This window comes from Erpetoichthys calabaricus, chromosome 5 (assembly GCF_900747795.2).
Source record: "Erpetoichthys calabaricus chromosome 5, fErpCal1.3, whole genome shotgun sequence".
NCBI lineage: Eukaryota > Metazoa > Chordata > Cladistia > Polypteriformes > Polypteridae > Erpetoichthys > Erpetoichthys calabaricus.
In genome coordinates this window covers 203661176-203681571 of record NC_041398.2, presented here as the reverse complement: position 1 = coordinate 203681571, position 20396 = coordinate 203661176, and the positions used below count along the sequence as shown (strand labels likewise).

The window sequence follows — 20396 nt, the reverse complement described above, 5'->3', positions numbered from 1 at the left end:
TGGGCGGGGAAACAAGCTACTAAGGCAAATTAGGTTGTGAAATTTTTAGGTTTGGTTGAAAATAAGAATATTATCTTGGCTTTCCATGGTTTCGTCGTTCTTGAATGTATATTTACTGGTTAAGCCTCACGAACATCGTCTTCTAAACACAAAAAGATGGAATTTTTTAGCGTAAATATATCCAAAATATAAGTAAAATAGACAAATAGAAAAGTACAACGCCCCTTATCTAGTTATGTTATCTCGCGAGATTTTGTATCGCTCCTATTAACGGCGTCAGAAAATGCGGGGTTTTGAAAAGTAAGTTATCTGCGCTACCTTGTTCAAATAATTGTAGTATAACATCGGGTTGTAAAGATTTACTTTTGAGGAATATATTTTTACCTTGTTTATATATTGCGCGTTTCTGTAACTGTCGTGTAAGTGGTGCAGTTTTTTGGTTTTTTTTTTTTTGCGTTAGCCTTTTTCTGGCCAGTTGTGCAGCCGCCATAGATCAATTACCGGGATTTTTCAATTTTGGAAGTGGCTATTGTAAGTAAATTTATACGTCAGTGGCATCAACACAGGTAAAACTGAAGAACTATTAATTTAAAACATTTGGATGGAGCTCTGATATGCACAGTATTTAATAATAGCAATAATAGTACGTGTTTTACTACTTAATGAAACGTTTTGCATAAATATATGATCATTTGTTTGTTGATCTGATCACATTTTCAGACACCTTTACCTAATCTGACTGCACCTGTGTTTATAATGACTCGCTGCATTCGGTGTTCTTTAAATCGTAATTTTACCTCTAGAAAAAAAAATCTGTAAAATCCAAAGTGCTGCTACTGTTGTTATGGTGTGCAGATTTAATGAGCTAAAGAATTATGTCATTATATAATATCTGATTCAATAGATCTTATTAAATACTAGTGAAACTCGCAGACCTACGGCACTAACGTAAAGTACTACGAAACATTAGATTTAAACAACAGTAAATTCTCTGCTCGTTGCTTACAAAGATTTAGACTTGATTATGAATTCCGAACACGTATATATCATGTCCTGGGCGACCGTGCTTTAATTAAAATGAACTTTTCTGACCATTCGTGAAGTGCCCACCAGAATGAGCCTACATACTTTTTTTCCAGAATATATCAAGTCATAGACTTTCGATTAAGGACAGACATTACCATTCTATATGTTTAGGTAGAAGTAAGGGTATACTTTGCTTTCACGATAGGTTAATATCCCCTGAGGACGTTCATCTATTACAATTACATCATATTTCGGATTAACTGCTGTACTTTATTTCAACCTTGTGATTTTAACTCGGCAGCTACCTAAAGTAAAATAGAAACTTATTATTTTTTTTAAAGAAAAGTATAGTTTTGTAGAGCGTTTCCTTGTCCAATTGTGTCATGAAATCTCACAGTTTTTAGTCCTTCCGAACTATTTATGATTTCTTTCTGTATTCAGTTCATCCGTCAACTGAATCATAGTGGGTCATGCATCAAGACTTTTATCCAAAACACAAAATCAATACACATCATAATAGCTGAAAGGTAGCTAAATTAAAGTTTTGGACTGGCTAAGTCAAAGCCCATGCCTAAGCCTAATACATGTGTTATGGTTGAGCTGAAACTAGCAGTTAATGCTTGAAAAATACTGTATATTTTTCAATTGTAGTTCTGCAAGAGGAAGTAGGTTAAAATTTCTTCACTTTGATGTATTTGCTTGCAGTCATTGCAACTAAGATAATTGAAATAAGTTGAAAAGAAATGTTATTTTTTCACTCGGGTGCCCTTTATCTACTGTACTATTTGATTTTGATGGCAGGTCTGAAAAATGTATATCAAAATTTGTCAACAATAAAGGAAATCAAAGTATTTATGCAATAAGTTTTATTATTCAATATAATTTTAAAATGCACTACATATTTCAGCAATGTTTTTGTTTTTTATATTTATTTTGTATTTTTTTTTTTTATTGCAAAACTGTTGTTGCGCTTAATGTCATTCATTCTATCCCAGCAAGTACTAAGTGCAAGTCAGGAAAAATCCCTAGATGGGATAGCCGTTCATCACAAGATGAACACACTCATACAAACATACACTAGACCAATTTAGGAATGCAAATTCACGTAACCGGCGTTTCTTTGGACGGTGGCTGAAAACTGGAGTGCTTCTCTGAAAGATTTAATGTGTAGCTACAGCTGAATTTTTTTTTTCCTAAAAGTTATAGTTATCCGGAATAGTTACTATTTAAAGCAGTTCATGTTATGAAACCTCCATATCCTTTTATCTCATTAAAGGATGTCAAATGCATAACTGAAGAAGAAAGCTGATGTAAATTTCAAATTACTGCCCTTTTTATTCTATAAAATTTTATTTCTTCAAAATTGAAAAATACTGATAATTTGAATAAAGTGTGCGTGTTTTTGTTTGTCAATTCTCTGCACTATTTTGTCATAATTAACTATGTAGTTGAATTCAAGCAAGTCATTGATATGCTTGTGGTTAAAGTATTTGCTTGGTGTCATTAAGCCTCACCTATTTATTTGCTGTAAAGACATAACTAACTGCTCATGAAATGGATCTTGACTGATGCCTTTTTATTTCCTACAATAGTTACTTTTTTTCAAACTGTTCATATGTTAGACTAGAAGAACACATTTTAATCTTATCAAAAAAAGAAATTGGCATTTCCCTCATGCAGAATGGAAATTAAATCACACTCCGTGTTTGATTAATTGGATTAGATAGAATTTTATATGTCCCTGGGGAAAATTTGGCTTTTTACAGAAGCTCTTTAAATAAATAAATAAGTACCTAAATGGGTAGATAAGTAAAAACATAAACATACACACACCAAAATAACTATAAGGCAAGAAAATTAAAAAAAGGAAAGTTCTGACTAGATGGTCACAGTTACAGTGAGGCATCCGGCAGACATATTGCTGTTGGTATAAAGGAGCCTCAGTAGCGTATCTTGACACATTTCTGCTGAATAATTTATTGGCTGAAAGTATTACATGCTCAGTTTTGTTTGAATTCTCCCCTTCACTACTACATTCGGGGGTCCAGAGTAGTCCCATAACTGAGCTTGCCCTTTTAATTAGCCTGTTAATTCTGTTGGGCCCCTTTTGAAGTCGTGTTACCAGCCTAGCACACCAGAAATCGCTCTGGCCATCAAATAGTTCTAGAAGATGAGAAGAATGTCACTTCCCACATTAAAGTAATATAGTCTCCTAATATAAATGTTTATTTACTGTTTAGATTATAAAGTTGGGGCTTTTCAGCTATCTCCTTTGACACTTGACAAAACTGGCTTTTGTAATATTTGTGATCAATGATTCATTTGAATGTTTGGAAACCAATGGAAGGATTCAATTTTGTTTTTGTTTTTTTCTTAATCAAAGTAATTTGACACGTCCTTTTGGCAGTGCGCAGGTATTATAGCCGGTCACCTGATATTAAAGTACGGTATTTTTTCCAAGTCAATTTTCACAGTCATGGTTTTACATTTATTTACCATAGGAAGTTGTATCCTTAAGTGAAGGACTTATTTTCTGAGTTGTAAAACAGCTCGATCTTATAATTTAAATGGATAGTATGGGTCACCAGTTCCAAACACAAAAAAGAAACCCTTTTAATTTAATGAATATGCCCATATTCAAGCCAAGACTGTTCTCAAGTATTAAACTGCATTTTGAGATTATACAGACGACATATACATGTATCTTTCTATATCTACAGTGGGTACAGAAAGTATTCAGGCCCTTTACTTTTTCTTATTTTGTTATATTGCAGCCTTATGATAAAATCATTTATGCTAATTTTTCCCCACATAAAGCAACACTTAAAACTCCAAAATGACAAAACAAAAACTGGGTTTTAGAAATTTTTGCAGATGTATTAAAAATAAATAATTGAAATATTACCAAGTATTGAGACCCTTTACTATGATAATTGAAATCTGTTTATCCCATTCTATTGATCGTCATTGAGATGTTTCTACACCTTGTTTGGAGTTCACCTGAGGTCACTTCAACCAATTAGACATGATGAGGAAAGGCTTATACCAGTCTATAGAAGGTCCAACAGTTGACTATGTGTACCTGAGCAAACCCCAAGCCATAAACATTGAAAGAACTGGTGTCAGAACTTAGAGAAAGAAAGAATTCCTGTGACCTTAAAGGTTCCCAACATACTGTAATTCTTAAATGGAAGATGTTTGGAATAACCACAGCTCTCCCTTGAGCTGACCACCCAGCCAAAGTGAGTAGTTGTGGAATAAGGGCCATGGTGAGAGAGCTGACCAAGAACTTGATGGTTACTCTGGCTGAGCTCTAGAAAAACCTGTATGGAGATGGGAGAAACTTCCATTAGGATAACCATCATTGCAACACTCCCCTGATCTGGAGTTTATATGGAGTGGCCAGACAGAAGCCTTTTTTTTAGTAAAAGATATTTTTTTTAGTAAAAGATATATGGATACTCTAGTTAAAACAGAGTATTAATCTAAGGAGTAAGGAAGCCTCACTTTCACATATTGAATTAACATGAGTAATAAAATATGCCATTTAACATTTTATTTCAAAATTAAACCTCTTTTTTGGTAAACAGCAAAACAGTAAATTTTAAACAAAATAATAAAAATACAATAGCAGCTATACACCAGTCCCCTGAGTGGTTTTCAAAAATCCAACTTAAATATACTTTGTAAAAAAATAACTTTTAAAAAGTTAAACTGAACTAATAAATAACAATATCAATTTGTAATAAATAAACATAAACACTGAACCTTTCTGTCAAACAGTTTTTAAACTTCTCTTAGCAACAAACAGTGCTAATGTAAAACAAAATTTTTGTTGATCATGTCTAAAGAAGATGAAATGAAGCCTCTCAATTGTATAACATCTGGTTTCTTTCTTAAAAGACTACTTAGCTTAGAGGTTTCCAGCCAAGAATACCAGTCTATCGACCATTGCTGGCTTAAGACAAGAACGTTGACAAGTGAGAATGTTGTCACTTGCACTGAAAATCATCTCTGATGGGGAGCTTGTAGCTGGCATCATGATTTGGATCTTCTTCATTGTCTATGGAAGGTGTTAGCTGGTCTGCGGTGGGTTGGCACCCTGCCTGGGATTGGTTCCTGCCTTGTGCCCTGTGTTGGCTGGGATTGGCTCCAGCAGACCCCCGTGACCTTGTGTTCGGATTCAGCGGGTTGGAAAATGGATGGATGGATGGAAGTGTTAGCTGGTACTTTTTTAATTCAGCATCCATAGTTTCTCTAAGGGTCAGAGAGGAACCACCCTTTGCTGCAGCTCGGCCTTGTTTAAAGAAAAGTCCCAAGGAGCTCTTGGTTTTCTTTGCATGGGGTGTGTCAGCAAGGGCGAGCTCAACTTCAGTGCTGCAGCCTGAAGTCTCTTGGCATTCAATCATCTTTGATGTTACTCTGGCCCTTGACTTTGATCTTGCTGTCTGCACTGATGAAGCCCATTTTGAACCAGCGGTCCAAACAAGATGCCATATTTAGCAGTTCCTGAGTAGCTTCATCTTTATATTTCTCATTAAGATAGCCCAACATCTCATTCTTCAACGTCTTGGTCAAGTCTGTCTGTTCCTCTTGCATTAGTAACATTGGAAGTGTTAACAAGGTGAAGAACTGGCTTCACAAGGGTGACACTAACATAGCTTTGTCCTGAATGTGCATCTGTGAAATCCAGCAGTGGACCTAGTGACTTGTTGATAGCCTCCAAACATTTTTATCTTGCCAGGTTTGAATTAGATGTCACACCTTCTTGTCTTAATTTAGTGCATTCTGCTTTGCAGTATGCTTCAGTTTAGTAATAATTTTGTATTTATCAGTTAATTCTGTTACAATTAGTTGTTTGTCATAGGTCAGTTATCAGTTAACTCTGCAGTGGTTAACTTTAGGAGGCAATGTGAAAGTCCCAATTCAGTCACTGTTTTTTTGGAGTTTGCACATACTGTATGCTCCTTGTCTGTGTGAATTTTTCTCTTGAAGCCACAGTATTCTTCCCAATGATGTCAATGTTACCTAAATTGTTCCAGTACAAATGTATGTTTGGTGTGTGTTGGTTCAAATTTTAATACTATGAAATGTAGTATTGTGCAATGTTCTTCAATGTATTTAGTAATTTAATTCAGTTAAAATACTTATTTATGTTTTAACTGTAGGGTAATTTAAGTGTGTTTTATGAATTGGTCAGCTGTTCTTTGGTTTATTACTGAAATATTATAATTGCCAACTGTAAATTGTATGCATACATGTTTTTAGGATTTCTTTTGTGACAAAACTGGTGCCCTGTCCATGGGTGGTTTCTGCTTTACTCCCATTGTGTAGTCTCTGACTCCTTATTCCTCTCAACTACATCAAACAGGCTAGAATAAGGATGGACAGATAAAACATACACATTTCTTTTGCATCCATGTGTTTAGTAATATTTTAGAAGTTTAAAAAGTAATTTATAAACATATTCTTGTTTATTAGACAGTTTGGGTTTAGTGTTTTTTTCCTTTCAGTAACATACTTCATAATCACAGGTATTATAGTTGTAGTAATCACTAAATAATTGCAAAATTATAAATATGAAAATAAAGTTCCTTTTACCTGAAAAACAGTGAGCATAACCGAGAGAAAGTGTTTCTGAATGCAGCAGAGTAGAAGGTATAGGGTCGTTTACATACAGTGTATCAAAGAACATGCCAGTGACAATGTGAATGATCTTGGAATCTTCCAGTGAGTGTTTAATTATTTACTAAACAACTGTGTATTACATCATTGGATTAATTGGATTTGAGAATGTTGCTAGTTATAGTTTAGGGCGATTTGTAAGCAGTTTATTGCACATAGAAAACAAGCAGAGGACTCAATGTCAATGTGTATGTAGAGATCATAGAGATAATTTATTGTGAGTAGCAGATGAACTTTTGTGTAAAATGTGCTAAACCTTGTTGAGGCACATTAGAAAGCATGGTTCGATTTTGATTTGTACTGAAAGATTAATAATCTGTTTATTTCTGGTTTGTTTTTTATGCTGCCTCCCATTTTTCCTTCAGCTCTAACAAGCCGTCTAATTCCTTGTGATTGAAAGCACCTTATAGTATGTTGCTGTATCCACTATACTTTACAGAAGTGGTAATGTTTCTTGAGCCACGTGTGGTGCAAACTTAAAATTACACACAGTGCTTTCAATTTTACCCAGAAATCTTAATCTTGGTGTCATCTGATGACTGGACGTTTTCCTAAGATTTGGTGAGCTCACTTTCTTGTTTTCTGAGAAACTCTAGAGGGTCTCTTGTTTTTCCATCCTCCCATCGGAGCTAGTAAGACCTTTGATGGTCTTTCAAAGCAGTTGTTGCCCAATGAGCAATATCATCTATTTTTTGAGCCAAACATTATTCCTCATGTAATATGTTAGCTCCGCACTTATGTTGCTAACAGCTTTAACTGTTGTATGTTTAACTGAACGCATAGCCCCCTGTAAATACTTCACCATTTGATGTTTTCTTTTTATTTGTAGAAAGGTTTCTTCCTGTGTATACAAACTTATGCTCTTAAACAGTAATCCTAAAACTGAGTGGAAGTCATGTCCAAAAACTGCACTGACGTCGAGGTGCTGCAACTCTGAAAGATATTGTTTGGAGGCCAAGAATTTGTGGATATCATTTCAGTTTTCTAGGCTATGTGGTACACTTTTCATTTCCTAGTCAGTTCCAATGGTGCTCGGAAGAAGACCCAAAATGTTTTGATGTATAGGGTGTCCCAAAAGTCACTACAGTGATCCCTCGATATATCGCGCTTCGCCTTTCGCGGCTTCACTCCATCGCAGATTTTATATGTAAGCATATTGTTTTGTCTGAAAAGGTGCAAAACAATGGTTACCGCAAAATCCTGCCGGACTACGCCAATTGTTTTGTCTTGGTAGAGTAATATATATATTGCTCTACTTTCCCCTATTGTATTATTAATATGTAGCCTTAGAATGCCTAATCTCACAGACTTACCACTGTTTATAAGGTATTATTGTATATAACTTATCCCCACCTTCCCTTCTATATCTATAACCTTAGGCAATTAGAAATAGTAAAAGACAAGCAGAAGTTAAGTTACAGTTTAAACAATGTATTAGTATTATTGATAATATTCATAAATAATAGCAAAATGCAAAGTACATTTGAATATTGGCAACCATACAACCTGATTAAATGATGATATGTAGTTCAGGTGGCACACAGACTTCTGGTTACTTAAATGTCTCTAGTTAAGGCATCATTGATGCTCAGCTTTCAGCCACATGTCTGTTCAAAATGGCTGCTGAGCTGTGCTGTTCATTGTGTTCTCTTCAGGTTAGCAAGAGAGATGCTTCTTCATCATATGCTGGTTGGTAAGAGAGAGATACTGAGGTTAAACACATACATTTATAGATGTTCTGTCCAATCCCGAGAGCCAATAGGACATCATGGTACTTAAAGGCCTCTGAACCAAGCCAATTCCAAACAGCCATACTTCATACCAATGGGGGAAATAGAACATCTTAACACCTGCCCCCAAACCATATGTTAAAGTACACCTTAGCCCATTTGCGGGGGTAGAAATGACTTTAGCAAAGAAACACTTGCCAAACTGGTTTAAAACACACATCCCCCAAATCTGTCGTAAAATTCAAACAGACCCATTCCTAAAAGGGGGGGGGGTAAACACTAAATTACATTGCTTTGCCTAAAAATCAAATAAAGACATACAAAAATATTCATCAAATAATATGTAAAATCTCACATCACAACACATATTTAAATATATATCGCGGATTTTTTGCTGGTTCGCGGATTTCTGCGGACAATGGGTCTTTTAATTTCTGGTACATGCTTCCTCAGTTGGTTTGCCCAGTTGATTTCATACAAGGGACGCTATTGGCAGATGGCTGAGAAGCTACCCAGCTTACTTTTCTCTCTCTCTTGCGCTGACTTTCTCTGATCCTGATGTAGGGGGATTGAGCAGGGGGGCTGTTCGCACACCTAGACGATACGGACGCTCGTCTAAAAATGCTGAAAGATTATCTTCACGTTGCTATCTTTTGTGCAGCTGCTTCCTGAAACGACATGCTGCACGGTGCTTCGCATACTTAAAAGCTCGAAGGGCACGTATTGATTTTTGATTGAAAAACAAACTCTGTCTCTATCTCTCTCTCTCTCTCTCTCTTTGTCTGCTCCTGACGGAGGGGGTGTGAGCTGCCGCCTTCAACAGCTTTATGCCGCGGTGCTTCGCATACTTAAAAGCCAAACAGCCCTATTGATTTGTTTGCTTTTCTCTATCTATGTGACCTTTGAAGAGGAAGATATGTTTGCATTCTTTTAATTGTGAGATGGAACTGTCATCTCTGTCTTGTCATGGAGCACAGTTTAAACTTTTGAAAAAGAGACAAATGTTTGTTTGCAGTGTTTGAATAACGTTCCTGTCTCTCTACAACCTCCTGTGTTTCTGCGCAAATCTATGACCCAAGCATGACAATATAAAAATAACCATATAAACATATGGTTTCTACTTCGCGGATTTTCTTACTTCGCGGGTGGCTCTGGAACGCAACCCCCGCGATGGAGGAGGGATTATTGTATACACTTTTAATAAATTCTTAAAAATTAACACAAGAAACTGAGTTTATTAATATATCTAGCATCAACAAAGGAGTCGTTGCAGTTTTGCCTGCTAGGCTTGCAATCACATTCCAACACCTTGAAGACTAGTTGTATACCTCCACATGAGCACCTCCGTTTTCAACAACATTCAGCAACCTTCGGACGCAAGTCTCTGACGTTTTGCAGCATCTCTTCCCCGACCTTGCTGCAGGCTGTGCAGATTCTTTCCTCAAGCTTTGACAGGTTACAGGGCTTAGTGGCATACACCTTGCTTTTGATATAGTGTGGCCCCACAAAAAAAATGTCACAAGGCGTAAGGTCAGGGGAGCATGGAGCCCATTCGAGGGGACCCCTTCGAATGATTCATCAGTCAGGAAACTTGATGTTCATGAAATCTGTGACTAACCTGGCAAAGTGGGGAAGGGCGCCATGGTTAAGGGAATGATACGCTTACAAAAACTGCAAAGCCTAAGTTGTCATATGCTGATGGCTTAAGTCTTTCCGAATGATACCTGGAACGAAATAGAAATAAGGTAGTGTATAGTGACTTTTGGAACACCCTGTAATTCTATACCATGTTACTAATTCTATATTCAGATTTAACAGCCTTATATCACAGAAAATAGTAAAAGATAAAATTATATCCGTTAAGAAACAGATTTGTCCTAGGTGTACTTTGCTGAACACATCTATAATAACAATCGTTTTAAATGAATTCTCCTTTACTTTTTTTTTACTCAAACATGTTAGATAAAAAAATGCACCACTGTTTATCAGTTTCAGAGTCCTGGAATTCAAGAATGTACAGTATCCTGACAGCATTAAGCACAACTTAGGAACCATCCATGGATAATGTGCCAATCCAACATAGGACCAACTAACTCTCACTAAGTCCATTTAGACATGCCAGTTATTCAAACATACATGAGATTGGAATGTGGGAGGAAAACCCCTGCAGATACATGGAGGATTGCAGCTAGATATGAGACTATATCTGTATCTTTGAAGTGGTAGTGCTAAGTTCCATGCTCTCCTGAAGGATATTTATTTTCTTCATTTTAAGCCTCAGCCTTCTGAACTGCAAACCATTTTGTTAGTTTTGGAATTCTGTTCTGTGCTGCCAGAATAGGATCTACCTTTTTTATTAATTTTGCACTACATAAAATCATGACAATGGAAATTTCTGTTTGGTATGCAGATTTTCCACTCCATACCTGCAGTTGCCAGTATGTTTTGTTTTGCATGCAGTGTATGACCAATGATACGGATTTTTTTCCAGACTCTCCCATCAAGGCTGTTTCTGTGCAATGGTCGAAAATGGTCAATCCATTAATCAGAGCCACTGTCTTTTATAATTCATTAAGAAACATCAGTTGTTTTGCAGTAGGTTCCTTAAACATGTTTTGTAAAACTAAAAAAAATCAGAAGGATACAGCATAAACTAAATGTATTACTTGTAAAAGTACATTGTATTGGTACAAATACAATGAAAATGCAAAAACATCATTTCTGGATGAACAGGTTATGTTTTTATTTTATATTCTTGACGGAGGTGACTGATCAATGTTTATGTCACAACTTCAGAGAATTTGGGTAGTTTCGTTCAACTTGGATTTCCAACTTTGTAGGGTATTAGAGCATCATTTCCTCACAGAATGGCTGATCATGTAGTAATATAACTGTTATTCATGAAAAATAAATTTTATAAATTATAGAATATATTGAATATTTGGTCCAACTGTATTTCATAGCCTAATTTGTTCAGAGAGTTTACTTGCTTTTGGATATGGTGTTTCATTTGAGACACTGGTGTTTTGTTTTTTGTAGCTGGAAGTTCTCTTTAGAACATTTTTTGCTGTCGAAAGCCACAGACTTTTCAGTTGTACTTAAGACTGATGTTTGTAAATGGAGACATTGAAGAAAAAGTTGACAGGTGGAATTTCTTTGGGGGACAAACAACTTTCTGGCAGTATTCCTTTTTCACAAAGCAGCTTTTTGATATGATTAGATAGTTTCTAACAAGCAGTTCTAAAAGATTTATTGTAACTGGTCACAGCAAGTGGGTGTGTTGGGACGCTTATAAAATGTGATATTTAAAAAAAATACTACTGTATATCAAAATTAATGCTTTACTTGATTGCTTTTTTCTCTGCTTCTTGTTGTCAAGTTTCAAGTGTGCCACACTGTACTTTTAAACTGGGTAACAATTCCAAACTATATCTGAAAACCATTCCATAATATTCTAATGTAATATCTCTCTGTATACAAAGGTACATGTCAATAATTGAATGAGTGACTAATAAGGAATTCTTGGCTTGTTGCAGTTTTCACCAGTTGATCAGTCTCGTAGCTTCAAAAAATAATTTGACATAAAACTGCAATGATGTTTCACATTTAAGTTGGGAAAGAACCATCTTTGTGCTGTTATACAGCAATTGTAGAGCAACATTGTGGTTTGAGACCCATCTGCATTCCTTTTTTTTCAGTCTTGTTTTTGATTCATATACAAAAATATACAATATAATAACATCTTTTAATTTCCCTTAGATTTTCATTGCTCTCTTCTGTATTATGTAATTTAAACTGATTACATTAAAAATCTCCCTTAGGATATCAGAACTATCACCATCTCTATGTATCTTACATTGTTGTTTATTAGTACGTCTGGCTTTCAAATGCAGTTTTTTAAAACTCCAGGCTAAACATCACTCGATTTCATAGTGTCATTAATATGTTATAAATTTGTCTGCTCTGGTATTTATTATCATGGTAACTGTGCTGTCCCTTCCATAAGGAAAAATGAAATGGCTTGAGGAATTTTAATTACTACAACAAAAGAATAAACATTTATATCCTGCATAAACTAACTAATCAAGTATTTTCATTTTATTTGTACTTGGCCAATTGGTTAGATATTGATAGTACTTGTTAAATTATAGAGCATTGTCACTTGCAAACCTGTTATTTTTATGAATGACATTAAATATTCTGCAAACTGATGACAATACGTATTACCAAGCCCTTCCTGCAACCACTTGTTTTAATTGGATTTTTAATGTAAATTCTAAAATAAAGTGCAAGGAAATTCATGATTATTTAACCTCATCTAATTATTATTTTGAAAGTTTTTAGAAATTAGTGCAGGGGTAAAATCATCGTGTACAATAAACCAGCATCTTTACTAAATTAATTCAAAGAAACAATCACTGTCAGGTTTTCCTATAAAGGAAGAAATGAGAAAACAATAAATTTAATTAAAGAAGGGTTTAAAGATTTGAACAAGGAGTAGTAGCAATTGTGAAAACAGGTTGGTAAGCAGGAATGCAGGTGCATATCATATCAGATTTTAAAGTCAGTTTTTGATTGGCGGGAATTGCCTAACCTTTAATAACAAATGGGCGAATTTTATATGGACGGAATGTATAGTATGTTTTAGAAAGAATCATATAATATGACTTTAGATTACTTCATTTATCTTCCATTTTTAATAAATTCATTAACCAGTATTTTATTTTCAACTATTGAAAAATAGTGTTCATTAGTTCTGTTTAAACAAACTTCATAATACCATTGCCATGAGAAGTAGTAAAAACTGACATTTGGGATACTTTAACTTACAGTATAACAGCTCTCTAAAACTGTTTTTGAAACAAGATTTTTCAGGTCAACTTTGACCATAGGTAAGTTTGACAGATATCTGACATTTGCTGTTGTGTGCTTTGTTTATTATTTGTATGTTCTAGAAATATTAGTTACTTAATAATACTTAAAGAAAAATAGTCTTATATTTTTCTCTTAAGTTCATTTGTAAAAACAGATATTGTTTTGTTTTAAAGTATTCAACATGTATGGTATAATCAAATTATTGTTATTTATGTTTGGGTGGTTGCCCAGAATACACCTTATATCAACACCATCCTTTGCCACAGTAATTGTTTTTGTTTGAATACTGTATCTCAGTCACTCTCATACTATATTCATATGTGTTATGTGTACTTTAATTTTTAAATAACATTTACTGAAAATTTCTTAACATTTTCTTCTTCATCTTCAAAAATGACTGTGAGAAATGTAAAGTTTTTTTCTTTGCTTTTAGCTGTACTACAAAATTTATATATCAATTAGATTGTGCTGCCATTAAAAAAAAGCATATATGCAGTAGCATCTTTAAAGCTGTCTTATCTGCATTTCTGTTTAAGCTTGCATCATCAGCTGAGTCACACAAGTGTTTCATCATTGCGGAGGTTTTAAAATACCAACTTGCAAGCTTTGCATTGGAATGAAAATGTTGTATAGAGCAGATTAGATACTCAAGGAAACATTTTCTTTTTTCCCCTATTCTGTCATTCAACCTAGCTTGTCCGCTTTTTTAACTGCAGGGTACTAAATGATCCATCTACCCATTAGTTTTCCTAACCCACTTATCCAAGGCAGGGTTGTGGGGCAGTTGGATCCTATCCAAGCAATTATCTGGCATAAGTCAAGAACAATCCCTGGACAGTGCACTGGCCTATCAAAGGGTGAACACAAACACTAGGGCCAGTTTAGCAACACCAATTCACCTAACCTGCATGTCGATTCTAAATAATGAAACTGTTGAAACCTGCAGCTGATTGATTGGTTATTTCATAGCACTCTCCAAGCATACTTGTAGAGTGTATTTCTATTTCTGGACTCACGCAATAATTGGATAAAATTACAGTAGCAATAATACAGGGCATATATTTCATTTTTTTTTTTTTTTTAATTGGGGCAGGACAAGGAAATACAGAGGCTAGAACATTTTGAGCAACTGGTAATTCTGAGACCACAAAAATGAATAAACCATTGTACAAGTTTTGTTCCATAACATATTGCAGAAAAAAACTATGAATGTTTGCTATAATTTTACAAAGCTTAAATAAAATGGTGAAACTCCTGATCAAAATTTTTGAACAACAACAACAACATTTATTTATATAGCACATTTTCATACAAAAAGTAGCTCAAAGTGCTTTACATAATGGAGAGAAGAAAAATAAAAGACAAAATAAGAAATTAAAATAAGACAACATTAATTAACATAGAAAGGAGTAAGGTCCGATGGCCAGGGTGGACAGAAAAAACAAAAAAAAAACTCCAGAAGGCTGGAGAAAAAAATAAAATCTGTAGGGGTTCCAGGCCACGAGACCGCCCAGTCCCCTTTGGGCATTCTACCTAACATAAATGAAATAGTCCTCTTTGTAGTTCGGGTTTTTCACGGAGTCACTTGATGCTGATGGTCATACAGATTTCTGGCTTTTAATCCATCCATCATTGTTGGAACATCATGGTGCTTTGGGTAGATGGTGGTGGCACACGCCACCACCAACAGGACACCGGAAAAGGAAACAGAAGAGAGAGTAGGGGTTAGTACAGATTTTGAATGAATAGTTATTTAGTTAGAACATCCCTCAAGTAATTTTTTTTAACTAGTAAAATCAACAGCAACATGTGCATGTGTTGAATAGGCCAGTATCACACAAGCTATTCATCCATCCATCCATCCATTTTCTAACCCGCTGAATCCGAACACAGGGTCACGGGGGTCTGCTGGAGCCAATCCCAGCCAACACAGGGCACAAGGCAGGAAACAATCCTGGGCAGGGTGCCAACCCACCGCAGACAAGCTATTCATTTTCAGACATATCAAAGAAAATTTGGCTTTCTCATACTGTATACTGAAATAGAGGTAAAGGTCATCAGAACCACTTTTAGTTGCGCAATATTTCTCAAATATCATATCTCTTTGTTTCTCATCATAACACTTTATGATCAAACTTTATATTACAATGATATTTTTTGCACTTAGGGAGGTTGAAAATGGTGTTGGAATTTTTTCATGATTACATATGCATTACCTAGATTACATGCAAAGTAAAAAGAGTTATAATCACCTAAAAACATAGAAAAAGTGTTATTATTATATAATATTTGTTGCAATAAATTTCTATAGGTAAAACTGCATTTAGCTATATTTAATTATAATGATGGTGGAAATTAAAAAAAAAAATCAAATTAAATATATTATCGGGAATGTGACGGGGACGTAGCAGCTTATTGTTCCCATTACATCTTTAAATTTACATGGTATGTTCAATGTTTACATGTTATTGTTAAACTGATTATGTAATAATTAAAATAAAATCAATAATATTTATTGAAAGAATATCTGTTATATTGAATACAGTTTTTAATATCATGTACACATATTTCCATGATACAAAAAATTCAGATGGTTGTTTAAATAAAATACTACTTCTGGTTGAGTAATTTTTCTCAAATTTCATATCTGTGTGCTTTTTATCATTATAAATATATATACAAAATTTGAATCATATACTGTATCTCTAGTTATAACCCTAGTTTACTTGAAAATTCGTGAAAGTATTCAGTTAAAGTGCCACTTCTGGTTGCCGGAAGTGGCCCAAAAGTTGGTAGGTTATCCTTATTTTTGATGTAAATCAGGTGTATGAAATCTAATTGACCTAGGTCAAAGCGTTTTCAAGTTATTGTGTTTACACACAGACAGACATAATTTCAAAAATGGTATTTTCAGACTCGGGAAGGTCTAAAACATCAAGAATCATCATAATCTTGAGGTCGAATTTTTTCACTTTTCCTATACTTTCTCTACACTATGTATAGGAGAAAGTAAAAATGAGGCAAACAGTTTAGCAAACAATTCTCAAAAACAACACAAATTGTGGTACCGTTTCTACAAAAGATATTTGAGTTTAAGTTGCTTCTTAGGTTAAATGTCACTGGTCATACTGTTGCATTTTTAATGCTGTAGATTTGTGTTTTTACTTTGTAAATAGTCTAATTGGTTTGTTGTGTTTTAATAGTTGTGCTGTTTTTCACTATATTTGCTTCTTTGTTGTGGCATTAACTTATTATATTAATAAAGGACAAATATTTTACCCCCCAGTTTCCTTATTTGTCTTAGGTGGTGTACATAGGATATTTTGTTCCCATGTCAATGGTGGTTGATGACTCTTATCAAGATGGGTATGATTGTGTATGTTTTGTGCTTCCTCACGCTGGTTAAGGGGGAAAAAAGAAAATAAGTAAATATCAAGTTCAGCTACATAGACACCAGTTGGACAGCTTTCAGTGTAAAAACACAATTGTAAATAACTTCATGCAATTGCAGTGCTATTAAGTACTGGTAATTAAAAAATGGTTGCATTCTATGAAACCCTGCACTACAACCCATAGCTTCTTAATATGCTTTCAGGAACAGCTGCACATAAGAAAATGTTTCGATTTGCATTAAATCAGTTTCTGATGTAATGAGATGAAGATAGTGCAGCTTGACGTTAAAGGTCATGATGACCTCTGTATCAGGACTGTACAACTGCAAGTTACAGAAGCAGCCATCTGTATCAAAGCCAGACACATGTCTCAGACTTGTACGGGTAAAAACTACCTTTTATTTTCTGAATATTATATATAATTGTTGGAAATGCTATCATCTCTATTTGAGTGGTTTGCTCCCCAACCATGGACACTGCTAATTCTTTCTCAAACTTAAACTTTCACTGTTTTAGTGGTGCCAGGGACTAGTGATTATCCAGGAGCATATGTTATCGCTTATTCTTCCATTCAGAGTTACTTATTGAAATATTGGCTCATTGAGGTTTAGCTCTCTATATATTGCAAAATCCTATAAATGCAGTTAAGTTATATCAAAGATATCAGGTGCAAAACTGCACGAAAAGCACTTAGACGTAATACTTTTAAACTAGTTGAATCACTTTAATGATTCTTTTTCCCTAGGGGCTGTCAGGGTTCCTTTAACAGTGACAGTCATTTCTAATAACATAAGCTTACAAGTAATCCATCATGACTACTTCTCTGGAAAACAGCTGGATTTTCCCATTTTTTATTTAAATGATCTGCAGGATTTTTAAACTAAATATGTGCTTCTTGCAATCCCTGATTATGACTTCTTCTTCTTGTTATAATCTACAATTATAGATCATATACTTTTTCCTTTTTTGACATTCTCTTTAATATTGTTTTTTTTCTCCTCTAGACTTTTGTTTTACTCCAGAAAGTCTCCTTTCAAGACAAATAAAAAATGAATTCATCAGCCACTGCAAGTAGAGTAGGGATATGGCTGCAGGCTACATGGCATATAAGTGTTCCTACGCAGTGGCTGGATGCTTGTATCCTTTGGATTCACCAAGAAAATTCAGGTGTGAATTTAACACAAGCCCAGATTAATAAAATGGTGTTTGAACAGTGGCTTCTTACTGACCTTAGAGACTTGGATCATTCTGTTTTGCCACATAATCTTGGGAAGGCAGAGAAAACAGAAATAAATGGGTTATACTGTATACAGATAGATTCTTTGGTTGATGTGAGCCAGCCAGCATACTCACAACTTCAGAAACTTACAGGAAAAGACTGTACAAATGAAAATGTTTCTGCTGCTACACAGCCATCTCAAAAGCCATGGGAAATGAAACCTTCACGTTTGTTGATGCTTCAGTTGACAGATGGTGTTCAGCACCTTCAAGGAATGGAGTATCAGCATATTTCTTGCCTTCACACTGAGCTCCACCCGGGAACCAAAATACTGCTACAGGGGAAAATTATGTGTCGTCTTGGTGTTCTTCTTCTTAAACCAGACAATTTGAAAGTATTGGGTGGTGAAGTAGATGCCCTTCGAAAAGAATTTTTCCAGGCAAAATTGCTGTGCAAATTGCTGGGTAAACCAGTTGATGATATTGAGAATGCACATGCCCAGAATCAGCAAGTGGCAAACACCAATGATGGTTTTGACCAATTGGTTGGACCTTCTGATGAAGAATTGCTTGCTAGTCTAGAAACAGACGATGACATAATGCTCAATGAAATGGTACTAGACAGTGGATATGGCAGCAGAAGTGAACATCCCAGCTCATTGCCTGAATCCTCAGTTGATCAGAATAGACATCCCAACAGCCTTACTCAGAGAGCTGGTTCAAGAGACCTTTTGATAGCAACAGATCACCAAGAACAGGTAGAGTTTGAGGATGATGACTTTCCAGTTGAAGAGTTGGAAGATGTAATATTTCAAGAAGATGACCAAGATCAGTTTGATGAAGTATCTCTTCAAGAAATTCATAATGTTGATGTGAAGTCCTCTGTGAATTCATTAGCACATACTATGAATAAATCTAGTTCTGCAAGTAAGTCCTTTGGAGAAAATGGGATTGGTATGTTTAGGGCTCATACATATCCTGCTGTTGCTCAATCATCCAAGGGAACACCAGACAACAAAGCCAACAGGACTGGTACCACACTGTCAAATGCCCAAAGTCCAGTTGAAAACACCACATTCAATACAGAGGCTAAAGTCCAGCAGGTTAGTGGTTCTGTTTTTCCTCTACCTAGAAGTTCCAATCTAGATGCCAAAAAAAGAAGTCAAAACATCCTTAACAATGGCAGAAGCTCTCAACCATTCACTTACTTGTGTGAATTACTGTCTGAAAATCATATGGCTGTTAGAACTGTAAAAGTTAAAGCATTCATTATTACCCTTTTATCAAGTCTGTCAAGTAAGACTACGAGCTGGAATATAAAAGCCAAAATTTCAGATGGTACATCATATTTAGATGTTGAAATTTCTAATGAAGTCCTTGTTGACTTAATTGGATACACAGTAGCAGAAACCAAAGTTTTAAAAAAGGATCCCATTCAGCGTAAAAATGTCACTGAGGGGCTACAAAGGTGCCAGCAAAAGCTTACAGATCTTTGTGGCATAATGGTTATTGAATATAACCCCTTGTATTCCAAAGCAGTTTTGTTGTCATTAGAAGATATTACTTTGGAGACTTTTAGTGTCTTGAAACTACGTGTGAAAGGCCAAAATGACATTTAAATTTTGGAAAATTTGTTTAATTCTGTGTCATATATATGTAACTGTAGTTTGTCTTATTCACAAAATTATGTTTGTTAAATGTACTTTTCAGAGTATTCTTTTAAGAATTATTGCAGTGTCAGCAAACAAGTGTGCTTGAACCTTGTACAGTACATTTAATATAATCTGTAATGTTTATGGATTGTTTAATTTTTCACTGCCTGAATATTGTATTGAATATGTTTTTTTCTTTAAGTCAATAACTCATTTTATATAAACTTGGAACCTGTCTTGAAAAATAAAATATAAAATTATACCAACATCCTTGTTATTGTTAAGTAGATATCCTTAACAGAACACACATTGCAAAAATTGATAACATACTGGACATTTGCAAGATTGTTCAAATTAACAGGCAATAATCAACAACATTCAAATACCCTTATTTCTGATGTTTCCCCACTGACTAGATGATAAACTATCAGCATAACAAAAGGATAGTTAATATATATTCTATACAAGCTATACTGTAGATATTCAGAGGAAAGCTTATGTAGTACAAATGTGCTTAGTGGAAACATTGGTCTTCAAGAGGCATTTGAACATTAGTAGATCAGGAGTTTGTGATGACAAATGATCATGGGATGTTTGGTCTACAACTTGGACACAGGAACTCCAATAATTACATCATTTTAAATCTCATCTGCGGAGGAGAATTACAATTGATATTTCAACTAAAGCTGAACAAAGACTTCTTGGAGGGACACACAGAGGGAGCAAAAACTGGTGGTAGAAAATGATAGACTTGGGTGTGATTGAGGAAAGCAGATTACAGAGGACCCTGCAATAGAAACCTATTGAAGAAGGGGAGG

The 20396-nt window shown here is 35.0% G+C and overlaps 1 protein-coding gene across 1 annotated transcript; it reads left to right on the top strand.

Moving 5' to 3' along the window:
- Nucleotides 1-27: 27 nt before the first annotated feature.
- On the top strand, nucleotides 28-20021 carry rmi1 (RMI1, RecQ mediated genome instability 1, homolog (S. cerevisiae)). The gene is made up of 2 exons (XM_028802413.2): nucleotides 28-300; nucleotides 17713-20021. The coding sequence occupies exon 2, from the start codon at nucleotides 17758-17760 to the stop codon at nucleotides 19543-19545; it is 1788 nt and encodes a 595-aa protein (XP_028658246.1). The 5' UTR covers nucleotides 28-300; nucleotides 17713-17757; the 3' UTR covers nucleotides 19546-20021.
- The last annotated feature ends 375 nt before the right edge of the window (nucleotides 20022-20396 follow it).

Excerpts from the sequence above, each read along its gene's own strand:
- rmi1 (XM_028802413.2), top strand. The coding sequence starts at position 17,758 with ATGAATTCATCAGCCACTGCAAGTAGAGTAGGGATATGGCTGCAGGCT.